Source organism: Apaloderma vittatum, unplaced genomic scaffold, assembly GCF_000703405.1.
Source record: "Apaloderma vittatum isolate BGI_N311 unplaced genomic scaffold, ASM70340v1 scaffold2762, whole genome shotgun sequence".
Lineage (NCBI taxonomy): Eukaryota > Metazoa > Chordata > Aves > Trogoniformes > Trogonidae > Apaloderma > Apaloderma vittatum.
This window is the reverse complement of record NW_009703946.1, coordinates 14,026-40,346: the sequence shown is the minus strand read 5'-3', so window position 1 is coordinate 40,346 and position 26,321 is coordinate 14,026. Positions and strand designations below refer to the sequence as shown.

General features: G+C 40.5%; 1 protein-coding gene across 1 annotated transcript in view; it reads right to left on the bottom strand.

Annotated features, from left to right (window-relative positions):
* IQSEC1 (IQ motif and Sec7 domain 1) overlaps positions 1-25,326 on the bottom strand; it is a gene marked incomplete at both ends in the record, with an annotated part of 49,198 nt that extends 23,872 nt beyond the window's left edge. The window contains 4 exons of the mRNA XM_009864818.1: positions 3,976-4,137; positions 18,899-20,163; positions 23,687-23,969; positions 25,213-25,326. Coding sequence (XP_009863120.1) covers positions 3,976-4,137; positions 18,899-20,163; positions 23,687-23,969; positions 25,213-25,326 — 1,824 coding nt within the window. The remainder of the gene's footprint in view (positions 1-3,975; positions 4,138-18,898; positions 20,164-23,686; positions 23,970-25,212) is intronic.
* Positions 25,327-26,321: the final 995 nt, after the last annotated feature.

The following is a 26,321-nucleotide window of genomic DNA, read 5'->3' as shown; positions in this document are numbered from 1 at the left end:
AGTACATCATTCTAATACTTTGTTTAAAGACTAGTTTAAAATCAGAAGCTTATAAATTATTATTTCTTTCAGCTTAGCTTTTAGTTTTTAACTAACTAGACACGAATCACTGCAACAGCACCATAACGCAGAAACCACAGAAAGCAAGCGCAATCCACATTTAAAAGCCTTTTCTTATATATGTAGCTATACAACGATAAATTAGACTAGCTCACATTTTTCTTCTAGTAACATTGTAGCTAACGTAGATTAAGACCAAAGCAATTCATTCACTTTGCCTTGAATATTTTTCCCTTTATGCGGAAGCAAGGAAAGAAAGAAATGAGCTTGGCATTTCTCACACCCTTTCCAATCCACACCTAAAAACTTATTATCGGCCCTGCAATAACGTTCAGTCTTCCCACCTACTGTAAGTCCTGTAACAGTTTCAAAAGCTTTTTTCTCCTTCAAAGGTGTAAAGCACATGTGCAGACAAGCTGGAGTCAAAATGAAGTAATTAGAGCAATTAAGGACCTCCAGAATCATGATGGCCAACAGCATAAAGTGCAGGGGTCTTCATCTTTTTTTATCAACTACGAGGATGGCAGACACACCACCATGGTCAATGCTCTTAGCTGCAAATATTTCAAAATTTCCAAATGTATTGGGTCAGGCTGAGGTGGAGTTAATCTTCCCCCAGCAGCTCTCGCAGTGCTGTGGTTTTTGGAGTGGTAGCTGGAAGGGTGTTGAGAGCACCCCAGCGTTTTGGCTACTGCTGAGCCGTGCTCACACAGCACCAGGGCTGTGGTTTTGGGTTTTTTTTCCAACGTTCCCCCAACAGTAGACTGGGGGTGAGGAACATCTTGGGAGGGGACACAGCCGGGCCAGCTGACCCAAACCGACCCAAGGGGTATTCCATACCATATGATATCAGTTCAGATATAAAAGCGAGAAGGAAAAGGGAAGTGGGAGAGCATTCGCTGTTTGTGTCTGTCCTCCCGAGCAACCGCTACGTGTACTGGAGCCCTGCTTCCTGGGAAAGTGGCCGGACATCGCCCGCTGACAGGGAGTAGAGAATAATCTTTGTTTTGCTTTGCTTCCGCACGCGGCATTTGCTATTGTTACATTAAACTGCTTTTATCTTAACCCATGAGCCTCTCGTTACATCTTCCCTCTCCCCTGTCCGGCTAAAAAAGGGGAGTGATAGAGCAGCTTCGGTGAGCTCCTGGCCTCCAGCCACGGTCAAACCACCACACCAAACTTTTCTAGTGGCTGTGTGATGACAAAAAAGGGAACAAGTTACTTTGGCTAGGTCTACACAGCAAATAGAATTGTGAAAGTAAGGAAAGACATACTTGCTTAGCTTCTTCTTAAAAAATGGCTACTAAAATTACAACCCTTGAAAATATCCTGATCATATTGATAAAGAGAACATGATTAAATGCAGGTACTGCAGGAGAACCCGAGTGTGTGAATAAGCACGTGCTGAACAACCATATATTCACTACTACAGTTACACCTCCCGGGCAGGTAATACAAGCAGCAGTTAGGCTTCACCACTTCAGGGCAGGCAGAGAATTGAAACTTCTTCCTGGGAGCTACCCCTACGTCTGACCTCTCTCCAAAAAACTAGGCAAGAAGAGCAGAACATACCATTTGCTGGGTCACCACAGCTACAACTGCCTTGGTTCTCTGCTGTACCGCTTGCCTGTACTGCTGCACGTAACTGACAGTTTTATCTTCTTCTTTCTCTATCCTGCACTTGCAAACTCAAGACACAGCGGAAGGTCAGATCCTCGGCTACGTCTCTATACCAAGCACACCTTACAGAGAGGGAAAGCTGAGGGTCACTACAGAACAGCAGTGGTTTGGTAACATGGCTCTTTTGCCCCGAATTTTGGCCAGGGCATCATCAATGCCAGCCCCACGTCACCCAAATGTTGCCTTTACACTTGAGCTGCCATCAGGTGACAACTACAGCAGGCCCAGAAGGCAGCTGTCGGTCAAGAATTTAGGCTACTTCCTCCTAAGCTCCAGTGAAAAGGAGATTTCAAACAGGTGAAACACCTGGATTTATAGAATCTGGGGCACTTGAACACAAAGCAGAAGCAAGTCACTTGAAATTAAATTGTGCAACAGAAAAAGGTTTGTCTGCTAAAATATCTTTTCTACGTAACAACCTGGACTTATTATCAGTTTGACAAAACCCACCTCGAATCTGTAAAGATTAAATGCTACTCTGTTGTCTCTTTTTAGGAAAAAATACCTTGTTCCTGAAGCAAAGTTCAGAATGCTGTTAAGAGAACTGCACCACTTACATGGTGTTCCTTGCCCCAAAGCATAGCTGAAACACCTTATTCAAGAACAGATTAATTTCAATAAAAAGATTGTTATGGGTCTGTAAATAGGCGATTAGGTCCCTATTCTTAGTAACTCAGTTCATAAAACATACAGCATCTGGCTTAGGAAGAGATACGCTTCTACTTCCGCTGGTCTGGGATGCAGAGGGCAAGTGATTTGTTCAGGACCACAAAATGAATCATGTAAGATTATAAATCAGCTCATCCTGCACCTGTACTGTTCTTTTTTTTAAAAAGAAGAGAAAACACACACACTTTGGAAAGTCTTCACCCTAATCTGACTCATACTTGCAAAATTCAGCCAGTGATTACAAGTAACTAACAACGACTCTTGCCGAGGAGGGGTTTCAGCAAAATCAAGCCATATTCACCGCGTGCTTTTGTACAGAGGCTCTTCCCTTGCTTTCTGCTGGGCTTGTACTATCTAAGGCGTGGAAAAGAAAGAGGAGACGTCTAAAAAAAGGTCTATGGCATATGTACACATGACGTTGTATAATACAGTGTTCAGGCTTGCGGTTTGAGATACAGAAGTTCTGACAGCAGAACAGTAAGATCAGGATGGCCGTAGGGAACGTTACTCGCGATCTTCGCGGCATAAAGCCAGTGAGAGGAGGAGTCTTTAAGAAACACGCAAAGAAAACAAAAGGTGTTGGCAGATTCATATCATGATGCCATTACCTTAAGATTTTTGCAATGTATCACTATCATGGAATCAATATTATGTATCAATATTCACTTCTCAAAGTAAGACTGCATCTACAGACAAATGCAAATTTATTATACTCTGGTTAAAACCTGTGGTCAGAATTTTTCTTGGGCAAGATGTGGGGTTTTTTTTTCTCCTGGGCAAGATGTGGAGTTTTTTGCGTTCCTTTTCAGCAGTTTTGTTAAACATCTAACTAATTTTTTTATACAACTCCTTGAACAAAATTGGCCTAAGATATATTCATGTTTTTTTCTTTTAGTATATCAGACATAAAAAAGAAAAAGCCCGGAAAGAATATGTGTTAGAGAATCTATTTTAAATGAACACCCTCTTAAAATAAAAGAACTTCTGTTTTGGTCTGCAAGGTTTAGAAATATATGACCAGCTGCTAGAAATCTAATTTTCTGCTTTGAATTCCTTTGGGGTTTAAAACAGTTTTTGTTTATCTAATCTTTTGGAAAAGTTTGTATAGATCTTGTCAGCATATGCCTGTGTGCACTGAAATCCCTGTTTATCTAATGTCGGAGCCATTTGGCTGTAATAATTATTTCCATGTTCTGCTACTGATGAAGCCTTCTGTTGCATACAATATTATTTTGTTTCATTCAGTAAACCATTAGGGAGCCTGAGGAAGGAAAAAGACTTGGAAATAACATACTCTTACACTAGTAAAATTAAAACATAAATTTAGAGTAAATGGACATGACTACAGGGAGTATAAATCCCTTTAAGTATCCTGTTGAATCAGTAGAAAACCCAGGAAAGCAAAGAAATAAATACCATCTCACGTAAACTTCCAGTTTCTCCCTCCTGAGAGCAAGATCCAGAGATAAGCACAAAACGTTCAGACCATTACTGCCTCCGGCTTGATGAACCATCTTACCTGAGCATTAAAATCATTCTGCCCTCCTTCCCTCACCCAATACTCACTCTAATACATCCCGGTTGAACTGCTTTTGCCGATTCCCCAAAAATTCTCCAATCATCTGTCTGCTGAGACCTTTTCTTTGCAGGAGAAAGTGTGCAACACCAACCGGAGTGTCGGGCACAAAACCTCGCTCAATTAGGTACTGGACTCCTTTTTCGGGTTTTCTGAGGAGAAATGAAAATGCAAAACTATTAATTTCCTTCCGTTGGACCTGAAGGCACCTGATTAAAATCGTACAACAATTTTACCAGTCACTTTTAACGAACATACTACTAGTACCAGCTAGTTTAGTTTCAGGATAAACGTAACCATCCCGTAGAACACACCCCTCACTGTTAATAGCTTACGAGCTTCGAAACACATCTGTGCACGTTATGACGCATTTCCCTGCTCGCTACCCTTCCAAAGAGAAGCTTTCTACGCACGCAGCTTCAGGCGTGAAAGTCAAAGCACTTGTCAATGCAGAAGACAAGCTCAACATCAGTGACTAAAGGCTCACGTTGCTGGGAGAGATGTACCTTCCAAACACAGAACTTAGAGGCTGCTGCGGAAAAACAAGAAATAAAAAACACCCCTGACCTCCCACTCCTCCGCTGTAAAAAGTGAAACTTATGGAACAAAAACATCGGAAAAGGTATAACCTGCGAGCTGAGAATACAAAAAACAGAAAGAAAAGAATAAAGTCAGTCATGCAAAAAGAAGCAATTGAAAACAGTGGAGCTCCCATCTAATTTAATTTCTTTTCCCTTGTCCTTTAACACACCCATTGTCCCAGATTTCCCTCCCTCAGACAAGCACCTTCAGAGTTTCTGGAGTATTTTACATCTCTTTATACATTACCTACAGATTTAGCTGTAACTACTTTCAGATCTCAAAACAAAGCAAGCTGAAGCTACCCATTTTAATATATTAAGCAGCATGTGTTTGGGAGGAGGATTGGGGATGGAATTGAATTCTGGCAATAAAAATCTACTGCTTAAAAAGGTAAATGCTGCTTATATTTTAAAGTAATGTAAAATCCCCCTCACGGCACACACTGTGCACTACATCTTCCAGCAGTGTGACACAACAGACAACCCTAACTTCTTCTAAAGATATTAAAGGGATATATTTACAGAACCAGTAATTTCATCTTCATTTTGTAAGGAATTATAATGTCCACCTGTAAGAGTCAATATCTGCAGCATGCTGGATGACCTCAAAGAAATTTCCTTGCAAAGCCAACTTCAAAGGACAAGGGGTGACCACACTGTTTTTGTACAAGGTTGATCATACAACCATAACCCTTCCTCAGGGTTTTTAATTGCAAGTAGCATTACTAAATACATCATCATTTAGTTCTCCTAATTTTTACATTACCCTATTATACACTTAATACCCTATTAAGTGTTAGATAAATCAGAGGAATATATATCATTTAATCAAAAGTGAGCTCTCAAATGCCAATTTCTCGCATCAGGCTTTATGGCTCTCTTAATGTGAAATAAGATTCCACATACAGTCATCTTCTAAAGATTGTCATCTTGTGAAATTCATCTCCTTCACACTCAAAAAGTACCCTTTTTCTTGGAAGTAATGTAACCGTTACACTCATAAGCTTTTGAGTTGTATTTCAGAATTCTTCATCTTTCTAAGTTTAAATTCACAGCATCCAACAAACATAGGAATGTTTTTTTCCATCCCACTTGCTAGCGAGCAGTATTTATTCCTAAAATTGAGAGTGACAGAAAGCCAGGAGAGTTCCCTGTCTGCAACTGGCAAAACTGAAAACTAAAAACACTACAAAAAACCACAACGTGAAATATAGAAAATATTCACTCAAAAACATATAAATATTCACTCGAAACAGAGAAAATCCTGGATCATTACTTACTGTACTAAACCACCTTGATAAGCCTGAACATTCCAAATAATCACAAAGGTTACAAATGATTTACTCTGCATCAGTTCCTATGTAGTTGTATAATTTTAAACAACCCAGGGTCTGCTTTTTCACATAAAAATCTCTACTTCTGGTTCAAGAGCACAAAATCGCCTTATTCAAATACACTTCAAACCAGGTTAGGTACATCTCCAAAACAGACTTAAAAATGCATTTAGCAACACGTCCATTGGAAGCTAAAAGCTCTTTTCCCATTGATACTTCCCTCCTGTTGCAGTGACGCATCAGTAAGTTTTGCAGTCTAGCATTATTTGAAAAGTAGTCCAATTTGTTACAGATGTCGTAATGCACAAGCAATGTACACTCTGAACTGTATAACATGAAAATACTACCTGAAAACTCTGAAAAATGAAGACTACCCTTTCCCTGTTTGATAGTAAACTTCAACATAATAAACCTTCAAGACTTATTTTCACAGTGAAGAAACCTTTTTTTCCTTCTAATTCCCAGCCCTTACCCACTGAACTTGCCAACCAGAGATCAATAATTCGTGTTGCATTTTGAAATCTGTCCTCTATCATGTTACATTTTGAAATCTGCCCTCTCCAATCTGCTAACTCTGTTGTTCTGTTCAAGAAAAACAATTCAACTGAAGAGCTGCTTGTGGGCTGACCCCAGCCAGCAGCCAAGCATCCAGACAGAGCGGCAGTACAGAGCCGCTGCTGCAGATAAACAACTTGAGAATTCCTAACAGGTGCTGAGGTGAGAACTGTAACGTTCCTAATGTTACTTTGTTCTTTGGAGGTCCCGAGAGTCCTCACTAAAATGGGGAAAATGGATTTTTCAGACGACCATCAGCAGGACTCGCTGACACACTCTGTAGCTTCAGGTGGTGCTTTGGTAGCTCGCTCCAAGCAAGGGCAGCCTAAGGGAGGAGTTCTATGGAAACATGCACAAATAAAGTTCTAAATAAAACAAGTTTCTGTGGGCAAACGTGGATGTTAAACATCAGAGGAAGAAGAATCTTCTTACCCAATGGCTATGTCCCTAGCTTCCCAGTCAGCTCACAAATGATAATTTTGGTTTCTGTTCTAGTCGAGTTTGCCGAAAAAATTTCTTAGTACTCCTAATTTTGATGATCCGGAACCTTGAATTCGATCAACACTCCTGACCAAGGAATTGAATTGAATGCAGACTAAAAGTTATCAAATATCTTATTGGAAAAACAATCTCTGCTGTAAGTTACCCTTATTTCTGCCGACTCAGAATTGAGTGCAGACCGTTTTGTACTTACAACTAAGAGTCTTTTGTGATTAGGAAAATTCCCAGTGATGGCTTGTTAATTACACCTACCAATAACAGGGTAGATTAGAAGTCTATAAATAGCAACTGTGGAAGCTGCACAAGCAGAACACTTATTTTCAGATTTGAATACATTAACTAACATCAAAGTACACCCTCTAAAGCTAGCACCTGACACATCTGATGACACACATAATTAGAGAACTTTTGATATTTACAGGATTCCTTCCACAATAAAGCTTAAAAATGTCTTCTATATCAGAAAACAAACCAACAAAAAACCTGAACCCAACCAAAACACATCAGAAAGAATCTACTGAAATGAAGAAAAAAAAAAAAGGAAATCAGCTGACACAAAAGGATGTGCAAAACCACATTTATGAAAGATTCTCAGGTGCATAAAGGACCAAAGAACTTGCCAGAAACTTATCGATAACTTATTAATAACTTAATAATTAATAACTTATTAATAAGACCTTTAGGATAGTTTCAGGAGACTTTCATGGGAAAACCATCAATATAGGAAGTAATGCAAACTTCAAAATAGCAGATTAAACCAGTCTATTCTAGTAAGAATACGTCTTAGAGAGTACTTGTCATATCGAGCGGAAGCATTGTCTTTGTGTATTTCTGAAGACAGGCTGGATCCCGTAGCAAATTTTGGGAACTGCTGTCTTTAAGAAGCAGCAAATGCCAGGAATAGAGAGTGCAAAAATCACACACAGACACCAGCTAAAAAAAAAAGAACAAACCAGAGAACAAAAACCCACAAATCCTAACATCCCTAATAACCCGTTCCCTCAAAAGCCAAGAGAACAGTAAATCCTTGCACACTTGCTGCTTCCTCAAGCCAGTATTACACCTTTCCTTCCTGAGCGTAATGCCAACGAGAAGGAGGTGGCTTATTTACTGGGCAAGTTCTATAAGCAGGAAGGAAAGCGTAAATTCAGCGGAAGCTCATATAACCTGTTACATTTGTGTAGATCTCATCAGAGTAGTGATTTGTTGGGGGTTTATAGCTTGTGAAGCTATGGAGGGGTTGTTTGGGGGTTTTTCTTGACCAGCTATGCAGGTCGAACCTGGGGAAAAAAAATCACAAAGTGTATGTATGTTTAAGAGTTTTGCTAACGTAAGTGCTGTATGAGGCTCTCCTAAGGATGAACTCTCCTTTGAAGTACGGGGTAACAGAGAGAAGAACAACAACAAATAGGGTAATAACATCAAAGTCAGGACATTCCTGAGAGAAGCATCCCTTATCAAAGGTGTATATATATTTTTAAAAGAGTATTTTTTCATTAGATTAAAACCTACTTGTATATAAGCAGCACAGAATCTTTAGAAAAACACCACATTCCTAATATTTTCATTGTTGTGAGCACAATAGTAGGGAGAACAGTGATCCAGATATGTATATTATTGAATATGTCATTATTTATCTCAATTAACCTTCACCTGCTTGGAGTAATCACTGACAGACAACTTCAGGATATGCGTTATTAAAATTATTTACACCGTGTGAGAATTTCATCAACTAGCTGTTGCATTAAACCTGGATCGCCAATGAAAAAGCAGCCCTAAAGCTTCACGAATTACTAAATGCGGACTGTCAAAAATCCCATCACTGCAGTCCTTGGTTTGACGCTGTTAGAAACACACCACCTTGGACATAAAATAACTCCAGATGCCAAAGTTTAGCCGTACGAGCTGAACTAGGAGAAAAAAGGGGCTTGTTGTTTTGCTTTCCTTATTTCTGACTCGCTAAACCTGTAACGCTTACAAAGCATCCGAAACCACGTTAAATCTTTGTATTTCCCTTTAGATGCTCAGACAATACCACAGCTGTAAAATGGAAGCATTAATAAAGAAATGAGCGCAGAAAGCAGCTTCCCAAGTCTGGATTTCCAACAGCCAGCAATGTCAAAAGTATCTTTTGAGATAAGCCTGACTGAAAATGTGAAGCTTGGTGAAACACCTGGGAAGAGCTTCAGTACCTCTGACGGCACATTGAGGCTTTTGCTTCTCGTCTGTGTTCAGGCACACTACTGAAAGGACCATGAGAGAATCTACAAAACAAGCAAACCAGAACTACAAACGCTTCTTAGAAGCTGTCAACACCACAAACCAAAACAGTTCACAAATGTGCTGCTGCCAAAGAAATCTTTTCATGTTGAGGGTGGAGAATTTAACGCAACTATGACACCAGCCCTCTTATAAAAACATAATCTCCCTTGCCTTTGATAGCAGAGATCCGATTTTGAAAATATTTACAGCTATCAAAAAGCTAAGCAGTAGTTTAAAATTCAGGGATTTTTTTTTTTAATAGCAAGAATCTCAGACTTAGAATCATTTAAGAAACGAACTATTTTTAAATAGCCAAGTTGGCAATAACAAACTAGTCGAGCATTCTCCTTAGTCTGGCAGGCAGCTATGTTTTGTTTACACAGTTGTATTTCTTCCTTCACTTTCTCTGACTACGCTAATGCTGCCACAACGAATCACAGTGTCTATTTTACACTTTCTGGGAAAGAAAGAAAAGCCCACTATTCTTAGAACACTACCAAAACTAGTGCCCAAACAACTGTTGAGTTCCACTATGCTGCAAGGCAAGAAGGGGGCCAAAAGGAAGAAAATTAGAGAAACTGATTGGGAAGCCTGTCTCGTGTTACACACAGGAAAGCTTTTAAAGAATACAGAGAAGAACTAGTGTAAATTGCATCTTCCAGTAATTAAAAGAAAGAGGCTCTGGGTCAGGAGAACAAGCCAAGAAACAGCACGCTTCTCAACACCTTCACTGCATCTCGCAGGAACAGGGAGGTAATTCTTCCCATTCTTGGGGCAGAGGCCCTACGGTTTCCCCCCCAGTGGGGATGACCTCCTTTCACTACATTATGATAAGTTGATCTTCTCAGGTTCATTCGAGACCAAACCAAAAAACTACCAGGGCACATGTGAAGGTCACAGCTTACTTGCAATTACATCAAATTACCTGGAGTAACTCCCATTCCTCATGTATAAAGGAAGTGATCTCAGTGTCCCGTTCTATTTGGTGGGGGAGCAAAATAAAGAGAGGAAAGTCTATAGACATCTGTTTTCATGAAACTGGGTAACTGACCTTAACAGTTCTATACCATCCCTTTCTGTCCGATCAACCGGTTTCTTCATGTCACCATTTCCTAGTAAAATGCTAGGAAATTATACATTCAACATTATTGCAGCTACTGAAAGTTTAGGCTTGCCAGAAAATCTATCACCTGAATCAGAGCAGATTACAAAATTGTGAAGAGTGAAGAAAAGGCAGCTCAAAATTCCGAGCAAGAAGTCTGGGTCATTCTAATAATGGAAGAAAAAAGAGTTTAGCATTCTTTCAGAAATAGGATTTCTCTGTATGAGGAGCATCAGCCTTGAGGAAGAAGGCAGTCAGCACAGTGAAGAGAATCACAAGGTACACCCCAAGTGGTTGCAACGCAGTAGCTGGACATGTCCTTGCTAGTAAAAGCAATCCTGAGTCATCATGCCTGAGCAGATTTTGCAGCTTCTCATTATTCCCTCTCTTGGCAGTGGAGAGCCTACCCTTTTTTATTATTATTTATTTATTGTCCCCCTCATTTCTGCCTTCCTTGCAAGAAAAAAGGAAATATTTCAGTTAAATAAACGGACTAAACCCTTTTCTTCCCTTCTCTGACCCATTGCGGCCTTGCATTTCTCAAAGAGTAGGGAAAAGAGTTTGTAGTTGCCAACAGAGCACAAGATACTCCGCTTTGATACATAAAAAACCTGCTGGCTCTCTCAGAACTATTTGCCAGGGCTGAGTACTGCTTTCAGGTTTATGCAACTGGAGTGAGGAAGGAGACATTGAGATGACCATGTCCTTGAAATTGAGGAACAGTCCCTGTCTTAACATCTTATGGTGCTCCTGCTCTAAGTTCTCTTTCCATACCCTCACTCCAGTTACACACAACAGAATCACTTCAGCTTCAATTTCTGCATCTCTGCTGACTGCAAACGGGGAACTAATGATCACATTTATTTTAAAAGAGATACCTTTTAGACTGGCAATGCAACAATACTGCCTAAAGATCTCCAGAGTTTTCATATGCAGATTGACCAAACCCCAATTAAAGTAGATAGATCTGAACAGTTAAACGAGAGAGAAGAGTTGGTGCTCTCTTTTCCTTAACTCTTCTTCCAAGGCTTCCCGTGCAGCCTTCCCAACCGCTGCCCAAATTGTCCTCTGCGTGCCTGCAAAGGCAGCTGGTCACATTTTTCACTCTCAAAAGCCAGTCGCTTGAGATCTGGCTGCGGGGGGAAAGAATTAACATTCTGGCATCCAGCATCATATCAGAGCGGGGAAGAATTAAAATTCTGGCATCCAGCGTCATATCAGATGCTTGTCTGGGAGCTGCTCACCCAGTCAAATTCCTCCATTCACAGGGTCATTTTCTAATACCCGGCTGTATCCTGAGCACGCACCCAGGCATTGTTAGAGCAAAGCAGTTACCCATTCCTGGCACGTAGTAGCGGGAGGGAGACGTGTGCCCAGAATGTTTAGGGGCAGGCAGAGCTGGCAGCAGAGAGGATGAGGTAATGGCTCTTTCAGGGTTCCAGGGAGACTGCTCGGCACAGCACAGCCTTTCAAAAGCTACATTCGCTTTCACCGTTTGGTGAAGTTTATCCTCCCTCTTTAAGAGCAACAAAGGGAATCCTTGTGCCCGTATTTGAAACTGGTGCTTAAAGATACTCCTGGTTGAATCCACAGTTATACATTTCAGCTGGTTTTTATGGCAGGGGGTAATGTATGGCAATCAAAGCACCCATTTGGGGGGGGTGGGGAGGAGAGAAAATGGGTCCTCAGGGAAAAAAGACAAAACACACACAGAACAAAGCAAAACACACGCAGTTGGTTTGTTTGGTTTTTTTTCCTTTGGGTGTTCTCACTCAGGGCTAAATGTTTTTAGAAATAATGAGAGTCGTACTAAGAACATTCTTCTCCTCTTAGTAACCCCTCAGCTTGTTAGAGGACAAGCTACACGGAGCGCTTTGATTTCAATTTTTGTTGGAGCTGTCTGTGGCTGAATAATCTGCAGCCCAGATGTTGTAACAACAATAAAGTCCCTCTCAGCATATACATGAGGATGGCAAATGGCTCTGCTGTGAAATCCTGAAGGAGATTTTGTATCACCTTTCCTCTTTCTAATTGAATTATTCCAAAAAATCACACAAAATACAAAGTTTGCAAAGATCTTAAGACATCCGTTGACAAAGCAAAAGAATTAGTTCAAAGGTAAAGCGAAGCAACTTAATTTGATTTACACCTTCACCCTCCTACTCAATCTGTTTCCAATAGGCTTTCAACTTAAAATTCTAAGGGGGATAGCCTAAAAGTACATGATTTCGGACTAGATACCAGAATGCTGAATGGACGCCATGAGACCAGACTAAAAACAATAAAGGAAGTATGTTCAGCATCTGAAGTCAAATTCATTAGGCATATGAATGGTTTAAACGGCAGAATATCAGATTGGTACATTTATTGCAATATTTAAACTAATGGCTACTTGCTAAACATGTGGCAACTTTTAAGGACTTGAAACAGAGGTGCTTGCAGTACTTTCTGAATGTAACAGTACTTAGGAATCCAAATTACCTTCAATCTCTACCTATAAGTGATGGAAACCCTATACCTCGGCTGAACAGTTAAACCTGCTTTCACGGAAAATTAAAAATGTGCCTTTTCACAAATCATATTATTATGTGCCTCAGATTTCCAACAAGAATTTCTCTGGAAACTTTAATTTGCACTTTTGCATTTGGTACAGTCCCACCAGCCCTCAGCAAATTCTTCTCATACCTGCTAAGCCAAATAAAGAAATACATAAATTAAGATTCCACGGAATCTGGACATGTTTTAAAAATGTCTCCTCCTGGAATTGTATCCAATCCATATCTATAGTCATGTTTAAATTTTGAGTAAAAGCATCTCCATCACACAATAAACGAAGCTAGTAGGACTTTCAGGGCTTACAGGTTAGAAGATGACCCATCACTGCATGATGCACACAGAGGCTCATGGCTTTTTACCTCTGTCGATAAATCCTCTGAGAGAACCCCAGAAGAGTGGGAACCTTGGTAATAGCCCGTTACAAAGGAAGCGACAGAAAACTCTTCACAACAGTATGCTGTAATGGACTGAGGACACGTAAGGAACAGTTTTCCATCTGTCACTACCCCTTCCAGAAAGCAAAAGAAGAGAAAAAAGGCGGGTGGGGGGATAAGGCATCTGGGAAGACTTATTGTAAAAATATTTATAGCCTAGCCTCTTTTCCAGCAATGTAAAGTGGTGCTATGTTCATCCACCTCCGAGATGTCCATGTAAGATCAGGTCATAAACCCTTCAAGGAAACACTACACAAAAAGAGCCCTCTACAAAATTAACCCACAGCATAAAGAAGTGGAGCAGCACAGGGGAAATGGTCCATGAGCTGCACTTTGCAGCCTCTCTTCACGAGCAACGTCAGAAATTGGCACCAGCACCTGAAAGACTGGCTCCCGTGGCAAGAACTCACAGTGCCATAGGGACACTGCCAGAGGAGAGGACTTTTACCAGTGACTTCCAGTACCTGGTATCCCAAAGGAGACACTAAGGACCACTCTAGTCCCTGCTAGATTAACAAATGAGTCTGAGAAATACAAATTTTTATCCCTCATTTTTAATACCAGTAGGCACGATTTTCAAAAGACTCTAATGTTGTCCAAGCTTTGCTGAAAATACTTGATTAACAGAGAAAGTGGTTGTATCCCCTGCCCAAGAGAACAACCACTACACTGTTCAACACAGCCCAGCTGGGTGTGTCGCTGAAGCTTGAGGAGACGGCAGCTGAGGGCAGTGTTATCACCAAACACCCGGCAGCCACTTGCCAAGGAGCCAGAGTCACTGCCACCATCATCGTGGCACAAGAGAAGGGATTATGGCAACATTCTTCCCACACAGGCACGGCCCTGCAGAGAATCAGTCTGCTGCAACTGACTGCAAAGTTAACCCCAGGGCAGCACATGGTTCCTCAGACTACTGAGGTTAAACCCTTCCGTCCTGTTTAATCTGTTAGAACCATCAGTGCACCAGTAGCAGAATGGAACCTGAAAATCCTACCAGATTGGGCTGCAATAACTGGTAAACCTGGTATTTCCAGTCTGCAGTCAAAACAAACATGAGAATAAAATCACAGTCCCTTTTACTTTTTTTCCTTCCTTTTTTTTTTTAAAAAAAAAAAATAGCAGCAGTCAAAAGGCCTCTTGAAGCCTTGTTTATAAGCAAACCAGACTCAAAGGCTGGATTTGCATTGGCAGGGTTTGGAGCCTGCAAAATAAACCTTTCTAGGTAGTGTTTTCCTTCTGCCTGTAAGAGAGGGAATGGTTTCTAGTGTAATTTCTCCCAGACTACATCCCTTTCAAACCTCGCTGAAGAAAATGCCTAATTCAACACAGCTGGCCTCCCCAAGCTTCCCTGGGAGCCCTCGCACCCTGGGCATGCACCTGCAGTCCTCCCTTTAGGAAGGCAATGAATGGGAACACACAAGCTCAAATCACTGCTGCCATTCAGAAATAGGAGAATGTACAGAAGCTGGTACTTAGTTGCTACTTCTTTGGCAGAAATCATTCCATTTGGGTGGTATTTTGTGTTCGAGTATAGTGGATACCACCAAACATCTTTTAAAAAGTATGCTTCTTTAATCAACTCTAAGGTTCTGAATCGAGTGCCAAGTTATAGTCTGAAATATATTCTACAATCAAGTTATGAAACTTCTAGAGAAACGGTTTTCAATTACCTACAGTTTTTTTCTCTATTGTTCTGTGTTTTCCATCCTCCAAGGACCTTTGTGCTACTAAGGTCTTGCATAAGTCATCACCAGTTGAGCTGAACTTTTATCCCACCCACAACCTGCTATTCCAATAAAGGTCCTCTGGTAAGAATAGTGCGCTGCGGCTTCTGAAAATTATTATTGCAATAGGAAAGCCAGAAAAAAAAAAGCAGCATCTGTTGAAATGTCAACTGTGAGGACAGCGACTTTCTGTGCTTTTAAGTACTTTGTTCTTTCAACGCTCCCAGTGAATGAAGCAGAAGTACTTACTACAATTTATGCACTTCTTTAAGGTTCTAAATTCTTTGCAGTTCAGCCAAGCTTCATGTACCAGAGAGAAACGACATGATTATTTGTTAATTAAGGTTTGGAATATTAATTTACAAGGAAGATTTCAAAGATGCAATGAAATCATCATGAATGTCTCGTAAAAGATATCCCTAAAATTTTCCCTGGTGGATGCGGACATCTGGAAAAAACAAACCCACTGACTTGTTGCAATAGGTGAGTTGAAAGCCGCTGCTTTCAGCTCTGCGCACAGCCCTTCCGCAGGGGTGGAGCACACATCCTCTCGAGAGCTGGCTGCCAGGACTTGTAATACTCCCTCATTTTATAACTGTACATGCTTCATGGAAGATCACGTGGTCAAAAAGACATCCAAATGATTCTGCTGCACCGACTCCAACACTGGCGAGTAGACCAAAAAACGTCTGCCCTACATCACGGGTGTGCATCTGGTCACACAGCACACAGGACAAGCGGTGTGCGACACGGGGCCGAACACGCCAGCAGACCCTTGCTCATACGAGGTGCTGAGCAGTCGCATTTTTGCCCCATCACAAGCAAGAAACTGTGAAGACTGCACTGATCTGCAGAACGTCCATCTGACCTGCAGACCCCCTTCCCGGCCCACGTCTAGCTGAGCAATCCTGCTTTACGCTGTTCTGCATGGGAAACAGCAGCCTTCGCCAAGGAAACCAACACCAAGGACGGGGCTTTCTTTTCAAAAAACGCTGGGACACACAAGATGCTATGACATACTTCATAGACTGAGGAGAACGAGCATAATGCTCTGAATTTAACTGAAACTAATTGAGCTGTACAGCATGTATCTAAAACACAACAGGATTTTTCATCTTGAAGAAATCACTTGTAAATCCTGGCAAGTGCTTGAACCCAATCTAACCCTTCACTTACTTCACAAAATGCAATTTGCAATCTCACCTGATGCACTCTCTTAACTCTCCTTCTGAACTTTTTAAAGAACAAAGCTTTGGATGTTTCCCAGTCCCCTTTTCAAAGGAGTTTACAGATCCATGCACCATCTCATTCTAGGATTGTTCAATACCTGAGATTGCACAGAGGGCAAATAAGGCTATTAATGAAACTGTCACAACTGGTGGACTTGAAGAGCCATAATCAAAACCCAGGATACGTGGGATACTCAGGGACTGACTGAACTATCAATAGAATCAGAGTGACTCAACAAAAGGTAATGAGAATCTTCAGTTCTGTATCAAGATCAGATATAAAATGTGGTGGGAGAATGAAATGATCACACAGAGCAAAAGCTTACGCACAGAGGTGCTGCCTGGAGCTCTGCGCTGTGCTGTCCTCTAGAACACACTGCGAAGTAACTGCAAAGCATCTTACAATCGGCCAATATATGAAAAAGGTTTATCTCTGTTTAAGACCACGCAGTGAGATGACTTTGATGTGCTTCAAACAAACAGTTTCTATTCTTCTCTATTCCTGATGTTTATTTCTGACTTTCAGCCTCCTACTGTTATGGCTTGTCACTAGAAGCACCTGACAATTTCCAGCACCCTCATTCATCACTGTACGCTGCTGGAGCACTTTTTCCATTCACCTTTTTTCTTACACCCTTCTGCAATCGGCTCAAAAGACTGTATTGTCAAGCCTGAAGTTCACTGATCGTTTGACTCCTTAAAGCTTAATTACTGTGCAAAAACCCAAGCAAATACCAAGTCTTTTACATGTCATCTGAAAATGTCATCCGAACAGTACCAGCACCTTCCTCCCCACCACTCACCCCAAGGACGTGAATGTTTTCAAATCTTGTAAAAAAAGCAAATTGATACATCTTTCTACCCAGTCTACTTCATGAGCGGCAAAACCAGCAGAGATTTACATACTGCCAACTGGTTAAAAGCTTCCATAAAGGCCTAAGATCTTTTTACAAAGATAAAAAACCAAACCTGGTCGATCCCTACTTAGTATTGTAATGCACAGCCTCACGTGATGGCATCAGAAAGCTTTAATTATCTGCAATGTTACAACATATTATTATATGGTGAACCATTGACCTATTAATCCAGACAAAACATATCCCAGTCCTGCTTGGTGAAAAGAGGGGCTGAACTCGTTCCAGCTGTAGGAGACTGTGAAGCGAGGGCCATGGCAGCACACTGGAATGCCTCTGAGCTCTTCAGAAGCTCCAAAATTCTCCTAGAGAGAGCCTGAACTACTCCGCAGAAAATCTCAAAAACTTGCAAAGATTGTGAGCTGCCAACCACATTTTAAGGAAAAACAGGAAAAACTCCTGGCACTTAGCATCTTCCATCTAAGTGTTCTGAGGAGCGTTATAAGCTTAGTACCAGAAAAGGCTTAAGTAAATTATACCGGTTCTAGGGCAGGGACACTAGGAATTAACTAGGCAGTGAAGAAAAACTAGGATTTCTAAGGCCAACCTAGCAGTTCTTACCTTCAGATTATGACAGTTGTAATGAGAACTGTGTAACTCCAATAATGTGAATATTAAGTTTAGAGCAGTATATTGTTTGTTACCCTCTGCCATAACATTTGTGGTTTTCTACAGCTACACGGGAGTGTCCAAAGAAAAAAGTATTTCAATAAAACAAAGAAATTCTAGAAGGTTATTTTAAAGAAGTTTTAAATAACTCCATACATGGGAAACTTAACAGCCATAGGCAGAAATATAAGAATTATGATAAATAATAAATATTTATTTACAGAATCATAGAATATGTTGGGTTGGAAAGGACCTCTGAAGGTCATCTAGCCCAACCCCACTGCAATAAGGAAGGACATCTTTACCTAGATTGGGGTATTCAGAGCCTCATCAAGCCTGACCTTGAAGGTTTCCAGGGACCAGGATTATACCACCTCTCTGGGCAACCTGTGTCCTCTTTGTAAGAAACTTGTTCCTTATATCCAGTCCAGATCTACCCTCTTTTAGTTTAAAAACATCACACCTTGCCCTGTTGCAACAGATCTTGCTAAAAAGATTGCCCTCATCTTTCGTGAAGGTTCCTTTAAAGTACTGAAATGCTACAAGACGGTCTCTCCATAGCCTTCTCTTCCTCAGGCTGAACAACCCCAAACCTCTCTGCCTGTAAAAATATTATTTAGTGTGAAAATATTCAGTGCATTGTTTTTGAGTGTGAAAGTTTTGATGAAATCTATTGAGCAAATTCCAGGCCCTGCCTATGCTAAACAGGAAACTCATCCGACACTGCTTGCTATTTCCAGTTCCCATGTGACGTGATTTACAATACCTACGTGATTAAGGCAGGAAGAAATCCGAATTTGTTACAACACCAAAAATGGATCAGGATCAAGCCACTATATTTTTCAACAAGAAAGGAGTCTGGTCCATCTTCTTAAAGAAAAAAGAAGACATATACACAGAATAGGATTTTTTTCTTTTTCCCTGAAGCTGTTTAACTATGAAGACATCAACTTGCAAGTACTCTAACATGAACAGTTACCATAAGCAGCTTATTTTTTCACTGGAAAGTCAACATGTCACAGTAGTCTTACTTACCTGACACAAAGAAAATACTCCTGGTTGAGTGGCTCTGTTTCTACCAAACACAGAAAATGAGGGAACACTGTACTTACTTATTAAAAAGATTCAGTCCAATCCTGTAATGGCGTTTCCTGATAACATCGTTACTGAAGGCAGGGGAATCCCAGCTGTTGCGAGTTTCCTTGTGGTATGTTTGTTTGCTCAAGGTTTGCTCCCTTAGGCTGTCTCTAGAAGAAGATTCTGAGCTGCAATTTATTGTATCGTTCGAGTTGGAAGTGCTGTTGATGCTGTCATTGTCTCCATCTGAATAATCAGACTCCGACTTGCTTTGCCTGTTTGCTGTGCCGTTGATCGCTAAATGACTCTCTATAGGCCTAGCCCTATGTCTTGCCTCCTGCTCCTCTCGGGATATAATCTTGGCAGGAATACTGTGAGGGATGTGTTTTGGGCTTCCTTGTTGACTAGTGATGCCTCGGTCATAGGCATTTTGTCTCTTTAACGAGCCTCTCTCCGAGCGATCGCTCAAGTCCACCGAGCTGTCGCTGGGCGGCTCTATAGTTAGCAATGGCAGGTGATCCATCCTCATCCTCTGCTCCTGACATTCCAATGACGGGGTGCTCCTGCAGCTCGTATCAGTGTCTATCTTATCATCTTTGTGAGTCATGGACCAGTACTCTTGAGAAGAGTTCACAGACCGAAGCCTCAAATCAGATTCCGTGCTGGACGGTCTGTCTACTGACTGGGAGAGTGGAAGGGGGGGGGATAACTCTTCTTCATCAATGTATAACGTAACGTCACTGTAGGACGCTGTCATCTCATCGAGCTTCCTGTGATCCACGTTGTGGACTGCCGGTTTAGTTTGAGCACAACTGTCCCTCTCCATTTCACGACTTCTGACTTGATCCGGAGTCTGGACTTCATCAGAATGTAGACTACGGCAGTTCAGTGCATCGTCGATGGACTCTGCAAGGGATTTCACTTGCCTGGAAAAAGCATCCTCCAGTTCTGTAATAGCATCGGCAAAATCAGTAGACGCTGCTGGAGACTTCATTGTAGCTGACTCTCCAAGGTCACCACACTCAGACGGTACCAGGGACCCCAGCTTTGACCCATCGTTTGTAACAGAAACTTGCTTTCCTTCAAAATAAGAGCTGTGGACTTTCTCAGGTCCTTCAAAGGAAAACTGCATTCTCATATTGGACAGTACAATGCGTCTTGACATACGATTTTCAGACATAGAACTTCTAAGACGCTCAAAATTTTTGTTCATCTGATACTGGCGAAAAGCTGTCTGTATAGTACGAGCAGCATGTCTAGTTATGAGACGGCCTCCATATTTCCGTTCTAGCATCTCAACCTGTGAAAGGGCGAACACAAATCCTTTGTAACTTGGTGCAGGTTAAAAAAATAAATATTCTTTTACCAGCTTTCATTTTCAGGTATTTTTCAAAGTGTATCCTGATTCTGAAAGTAAAACCTCAAAGCTCCAGAATAACACCTGCACAAACAGTGAACGCAACAGTCGTTTGCAAATCCTACCTTAAGAACTCAGACAAAAATACCACTGTGTGAATATTGTCATATAAAATTAAGGTGTTGGCAATGTCTGTGTGTGTGTTTAAATTTTGGTTTTCACACATTGGCGTTGGTGTACCCACGTCAATGACGCCAGCACTCTAATACAGCACAATGTAGTCATTCTTTCTCCGTAGGGACAACGCAGAGAAGTGAAAGCCAAGTAGAATGTAAATTGCCTTATTTTGGGAGTAAAATCTAAAAGCACCCAACAGCCTTCTAAGGCAGACATCACTTTCTACATGAAAAAACCCAACTGGTGGCATCTTTTCACACAGCCCTGATATAAGCAAAACTGAGCCTCCCAGATCATACACTTCCAAAGAGAATATCCAGTCTTCCTAAACTCAAGAATGTATTTCAGGCTTTCTAAATACAACTTCAAATCTATTTTCATTCTTGTGATTACACTCAGCATTGCCAGTGTTTCCAATTAACAGAATGAATATGCAAAATAAATACATTATAAATGCTATCAGTTTAACCTAGTGGAAATGATATGCCATTCCAAATACTTTTGGAATACTCATTAGGTATTTTTGAATCTTTTCTTCCCAAACATGAAACGCATTGCTTATTTAAAAACCACTGAACGTGATGAATACCTAGTTTTACTTTATTTTTTTTCCCCAGTATTTAATTTCTGTTCTGATGAGTTTTCGCTGGATCCATATTATTCACAAACACAAAACATCCATGACAACTCAGTCTGTTTAGCATTACACCATTTTTTCTGGCAGCATTTTTGTGTAAGTCCATGCTCCAGCGATTCAAAAGTAATTTCTACTCACCTGCAAACCCAGGTACCCTTTTTCATTAGACACCATGTTTTAATTACTTACGTTATACGCACGTGCACACACAACCTCTCCACCTCATACTCTGGAAATCTCTCCAAGTAACTACTAAGCTCAGATACTGATGTGCAGGGGGGCTTCACCCCCTCCCTTACGGAAAGAACTAAATGTTACTAAAAAAATATTTTTTAGTCCATTATGCCTACTGCTTGGGAGTTGGTGACGATTTCTTTCAGTGCTATTGCCAGTTTCAGCAGCTACCATTCCCTTCCCACTTTAAACTCCCTTTTGGCTCAGTGTTTTTAAACGCGAATCAATGATTTTTATTATTATTTTTTATTTTGAGATGCAAAAAATATTAAAGTTATTGGCATAAACTCAGGAGGCCAAATTTTTCAGATGGGCTCAGATCAGGATTACTACTAAGGACTTGTTCCTTTCGCTGTGTCTTGAAATTTCTTTAAACTAAGCTCAAAAACCTCATGTGACTCATTCCTGAGCTGGAAATCTGTAAATCTCTGCATAATTTTCTATATCTTGTCTTTAAAACAATTGTTTAGCCTTTTACCCCCAAGTGGGGGTTATATTTCCCCAATATTTGCACATGTTGAAGAGGCTGCGAGGTTACTCGTAAGGCATCCTGAAGATTAAAAAAATTATTGAGAACTTCTACCACAACCCTGCCACTGCTGCCACACATTTGCTACTGTTTCTGTAGCATATATTAGGTCGTGTATGTTTAAATAAATTATAAGAGATTATTTTTCTAAACTAATCTCAAAACAAATAATGAATTGTCAGTTTAGTTCTATGCTCAAAATTAAATGTCAAACTTCAAGAAAAGAAAACTAGCACAGCTGCTGTAAAAGAATAAAACAAAATCTAATATTCTATAAAATAAATTAACCAGGCTTCATTTTTGCAAACAGGATGTTGTCCTTTTCACACAGAAAATATCACTGATTATCATAAAATAAGGGAGGATTGGTGGGAATTTAAATTGTGACTATTTTTGAAGTTACCTAGATGGTTTACTAGGCTTGTGACTAATATTTCTAATAAATTTTAATGTATAGTTAAAGCACATTTTTAATGCATATTTAATACACATTTCTTTTAGGTAAAGCCTTGGACATTTTCCTAAATAGTTTTAAAATATCTTCTGAGGTTTCAGCAAGAGCTTTTCAAGACCAGTAAGCTTCAGTATCAAGCTTCCTTTATGCATCATTGTAACTTTTTATTGTGTAGGATTCCCTGAACAAATACAAAACAACATCCGCAGTCCTCGTTCTTTATCAAACCGGCAGAAAAGGACAGATGGAATTCGGCTCTGTGGAATCTCTGCAGTGCAGGAGACCCCTTGAGCAAGCCTTACGCTCTGTATCACAGTCCCTTACGAGACATCTAGCAAAAATGCCTGCCAAAGCTGGAAAAAGTAACAACTTTGATCTCACAAAGAAGGTCCAATTTAAGAGCAGAGCTGGCATAATCTAGATCCAGAAGCAGGAACTTGTGACGTCGCCACTCTGATATAGAATTTGGTGAGCATAAAGGCTAAACTAAACTCATACTTGCTATCCCAAGTATCTGGCTCCAACACCAGAGCTCAAGTTCTGCTCTTCCACGTCTCTCTGGATCAATGTTAAATGATTCTCCAAACTGAAATTTCCGAACGACAAACAGATGGCAAACGAGACTCAGCCCCTATAAATTTCACTATCAACGTGTGGTTCAAAATCAGTACATTGCTTCCTGTCTGTGGAATTTTGCCTCCTCCCACTATTGCCATGTGAACACAGAAGCTGAAGTGACTATGCAATATACCACAACAAAATATTCTGCTGAAAGAAAGATTAACGAAAAAATGAAGCCAAGAAACACTCATCTATTGGCTATTACAGGATCACGTTTAAAAGATAAATACAAACTTGCATGGAATACGTATCTTTCAAATAGGACTATACTCAGAATAAAGCTTAAAAGAAAGGGCTGAGGCTGGCTGCCCCTTTTTTAGGGACACAGACTTCGAACAGCAGCATAGCTTCCATTCAGTTCTTCATAAAGCATATGGGAGCTTTCCCTATTTGAGTAAAACCAGTTAAGACCTTGAATTCACCCCACAGACACGTGAGGATGTATCAGTTTCAGTAAGGCCTTCCCTTTTTTCAGCAACAAAGATACCCAGGTTTCAAAATGACTCATTTTCTTAGAAGAATATTGTGCATCGTTACATCTGGGTCCCAAGAATGAAATCACAATTCCTAGTAAAACTTTTTTTTACTTTTAACACTAAAATATCTTTTACACCTTTCTTCAGGAAGGGGAGAAGGTATATGGCGACACAACCTGGAAGAGTCAAGAACCTGAGAAATGCTAATGTGCAACTAAGCCGGTCACAGGAAAAAAAGGCATTTCCAGCACCACAACTGAAGTGACGCTAGAAAAGATCTTTTCCCAGCTTACAGACACTTTGCTGTTATCATAAATTAATAACAAAAGCTCAAATACCTGCTTATCTTGTAGGTCTGAAGAGAGTTCATAGCTCTCAGAAAGTGATCTTGACCTTTTAATAGCTTCTTCCTCTGCTTGCTTTCGCAGTATAGATGTTGAGTGCTGAAGTTTCGGCCTTCGAGATCTCTGTTGCCCAGGCGAGACAGAATACAGCCCGTAAGCAGAATGATCGTAATGGTCTGGACTTAGAGCTGAACCGTGTGTGATAGGTCCTTGATGGTAAGTAGATGGGCTATCCAAAGACGTGCCAGTTTCGCTGCTTGGAGCCTCACCCTCAACGCTAGGCAGAAAAGACAAAAAGAAGGCCTCAGATGAGTCCTGCACACCAACATTCTCAGCAACAAACAGCACAGTTTTGCTTGGTAACATTTTAGGTAGTCATCTGGCACTTTTTCAAATTCGGATGCAGTTTGTACGAGGTAATGTGGCTTTCTTGTCACAGCTTTCGCTGTAATCTAAGCACGTCTCTGTGGCAGAGGTCATCTTTAGAGCATGAGTCCAGCAGGAGAATGGAGGTTTCAAGCATTATTTAACTTTATGCAGTAATTACTAATAACATGCTGAGTGCGTCACCCAGCAACTACTGTGTGAAACAGATGAAAACTTTTTATTATAAGACTGCTCATGTTCAAGTGTTCTACTTCAAAATGACAGATGCTTATTTGTGTCTTTCCTTGCTTTTACAAATAAAAGCAATACTTTCTTAGTGTTATATTATAGTTTGACATCAAAGGATTACTTTCACGTTACTCAAAGGAGATTTGGGATTTAATGGATCTTGTGAGCGACTATGTTTCTAGAAACTGAAGCTTGGAAAAAGTACCTACAGGAGAAATCTCATTTATTTCTCTGTTAGCAAAAGATTGCTCCCCTGGGATACTCTGGGTATGCCTTGCAGGAAAACATCCCGAGGGATGGTGTTTCTAGCTAATGAAAGCAAAATAGTTTCAAGGTAGGGAGAACACAAGAGGATCTATCTGGCAAATCAAACACTTTGTTTTCACACAAATGCTGTTATTGCTAAGGAATAAACAAAAATAAAACCCCTCCACCCTTATATAAAAAAAGAGCTGTCCACAACAAGAAGCATTTTAGACCTGAGTCCTAGTCAAGGTTTATCCTGAAGTATTGATGACTAACAGTAATTTGCATATTTAGAGTAGGGCATGGTCACATTGCAACAGGGTGAGTACTTCCATTCTTTCATCTTCTTCGTATGTTTCACATAAATATTGACTATATAGTTTATTGTGTGCACAGAACATTGATAAAAAAAAATTAAATTATACTTTTTCTAAAAACCACTCAAAAGATACATGCATGAATATAACCATTTGCAGCACTTCCCCTACCTTTTGTTTTAGGAACAGGTACATCCGAACTTTAAAGAAGTACAATTCCATGTTTCCACCACACTGTATTTCTTATTTCGCTTTCATTCACATGTATACTTACATAAAAAATCAAGCCCTCCTGCTGTCTCTCAGGAATGAAACCCTGTGACCCTTGCTGCACACACATACCAGGGCAGTTCAAAGTACAGAGCGGTTTCTGAGAGATCGTTCTCCTCCGGACCACAGTGCCAGAAGAGATCAAGGTTAACGCTGGCGAAACTCTCCTCGCTCGAACAGTGTGTACTTTTGAAAGCGAAGGAGAAAAAAGCCCCTTAGATTTTTCAAAATGTTTCGATAAACATTTAGATGTGAACGCTAGTCCTCTTTCTTTGCCCACCAAAATATGACTCTACCCAAAAGCTATTTTCAAACATACTTTACCCAAGCTGGAAATATTTTCAGTGTGCACACATTACTTTTTCCAGAAAGGAAGTTGACAGGAAACTAATCCCTTTCCCTCTGTGATACAGCTGGCTTTCAACTTAAAAATGATAAATTATCCAGAGTTTTGCTTAGTGACATTGAAACTGTGTAACCACCCATTAAAAACAAACAAATCATTCTCTCTGAAGTATCCAGTAAAGAAATTAGTACAATAACGAACCGTTTCGCATTCTCTCTTGAAATACTAAAATAGTCTCTGTCCTGCTAAGTGCAAGGTTGCATGATTTTGTCATCACGGATTCCTACTTACAAGCTTATTTTTGCGTACTTCTCATACAAGCATGGTAAATTTGTTTTTAGCAGGAAGTCCGGAATTATCACAATTTCCCCCTTCGAAGGTTCTGTGACTTTTTCTGCCTTCCTTGCCCTTAATTGTGAACTATCTAATAACCCTTCCACCCTGATTATAAACTCGTGTTGACATTTTAAAAATGGTACCTTCAGTGGATCACTTAACCTTTTCATCAACAAAAAGGGTACTGCCCTAACCAGAAAAAGAAGGGGAAGGGGGGTCTGCAGGAGGCTCTGACTAAAGAAAGGGATTTCTTCTGTATTTTTAGTTTGTCTTTCGTACTTTTTCCAGACATAAATATAATCCTTGACTGACTGTAACGCTTGATCTCATTTTTTTCTCATCACATCTGACCTCTGAAGCAGGGAAGTAATTATCTTTTACAATAGGCAGCCTCCTGCACAGCACCACGACAGCCCTTGAAAGCAACCAAGCGTGTGCTGTGCGCGCTCCGTGTTGGAAGGCTTTCTCCCACTCGGCTCTTCCTTGTCCGCTAGGAACA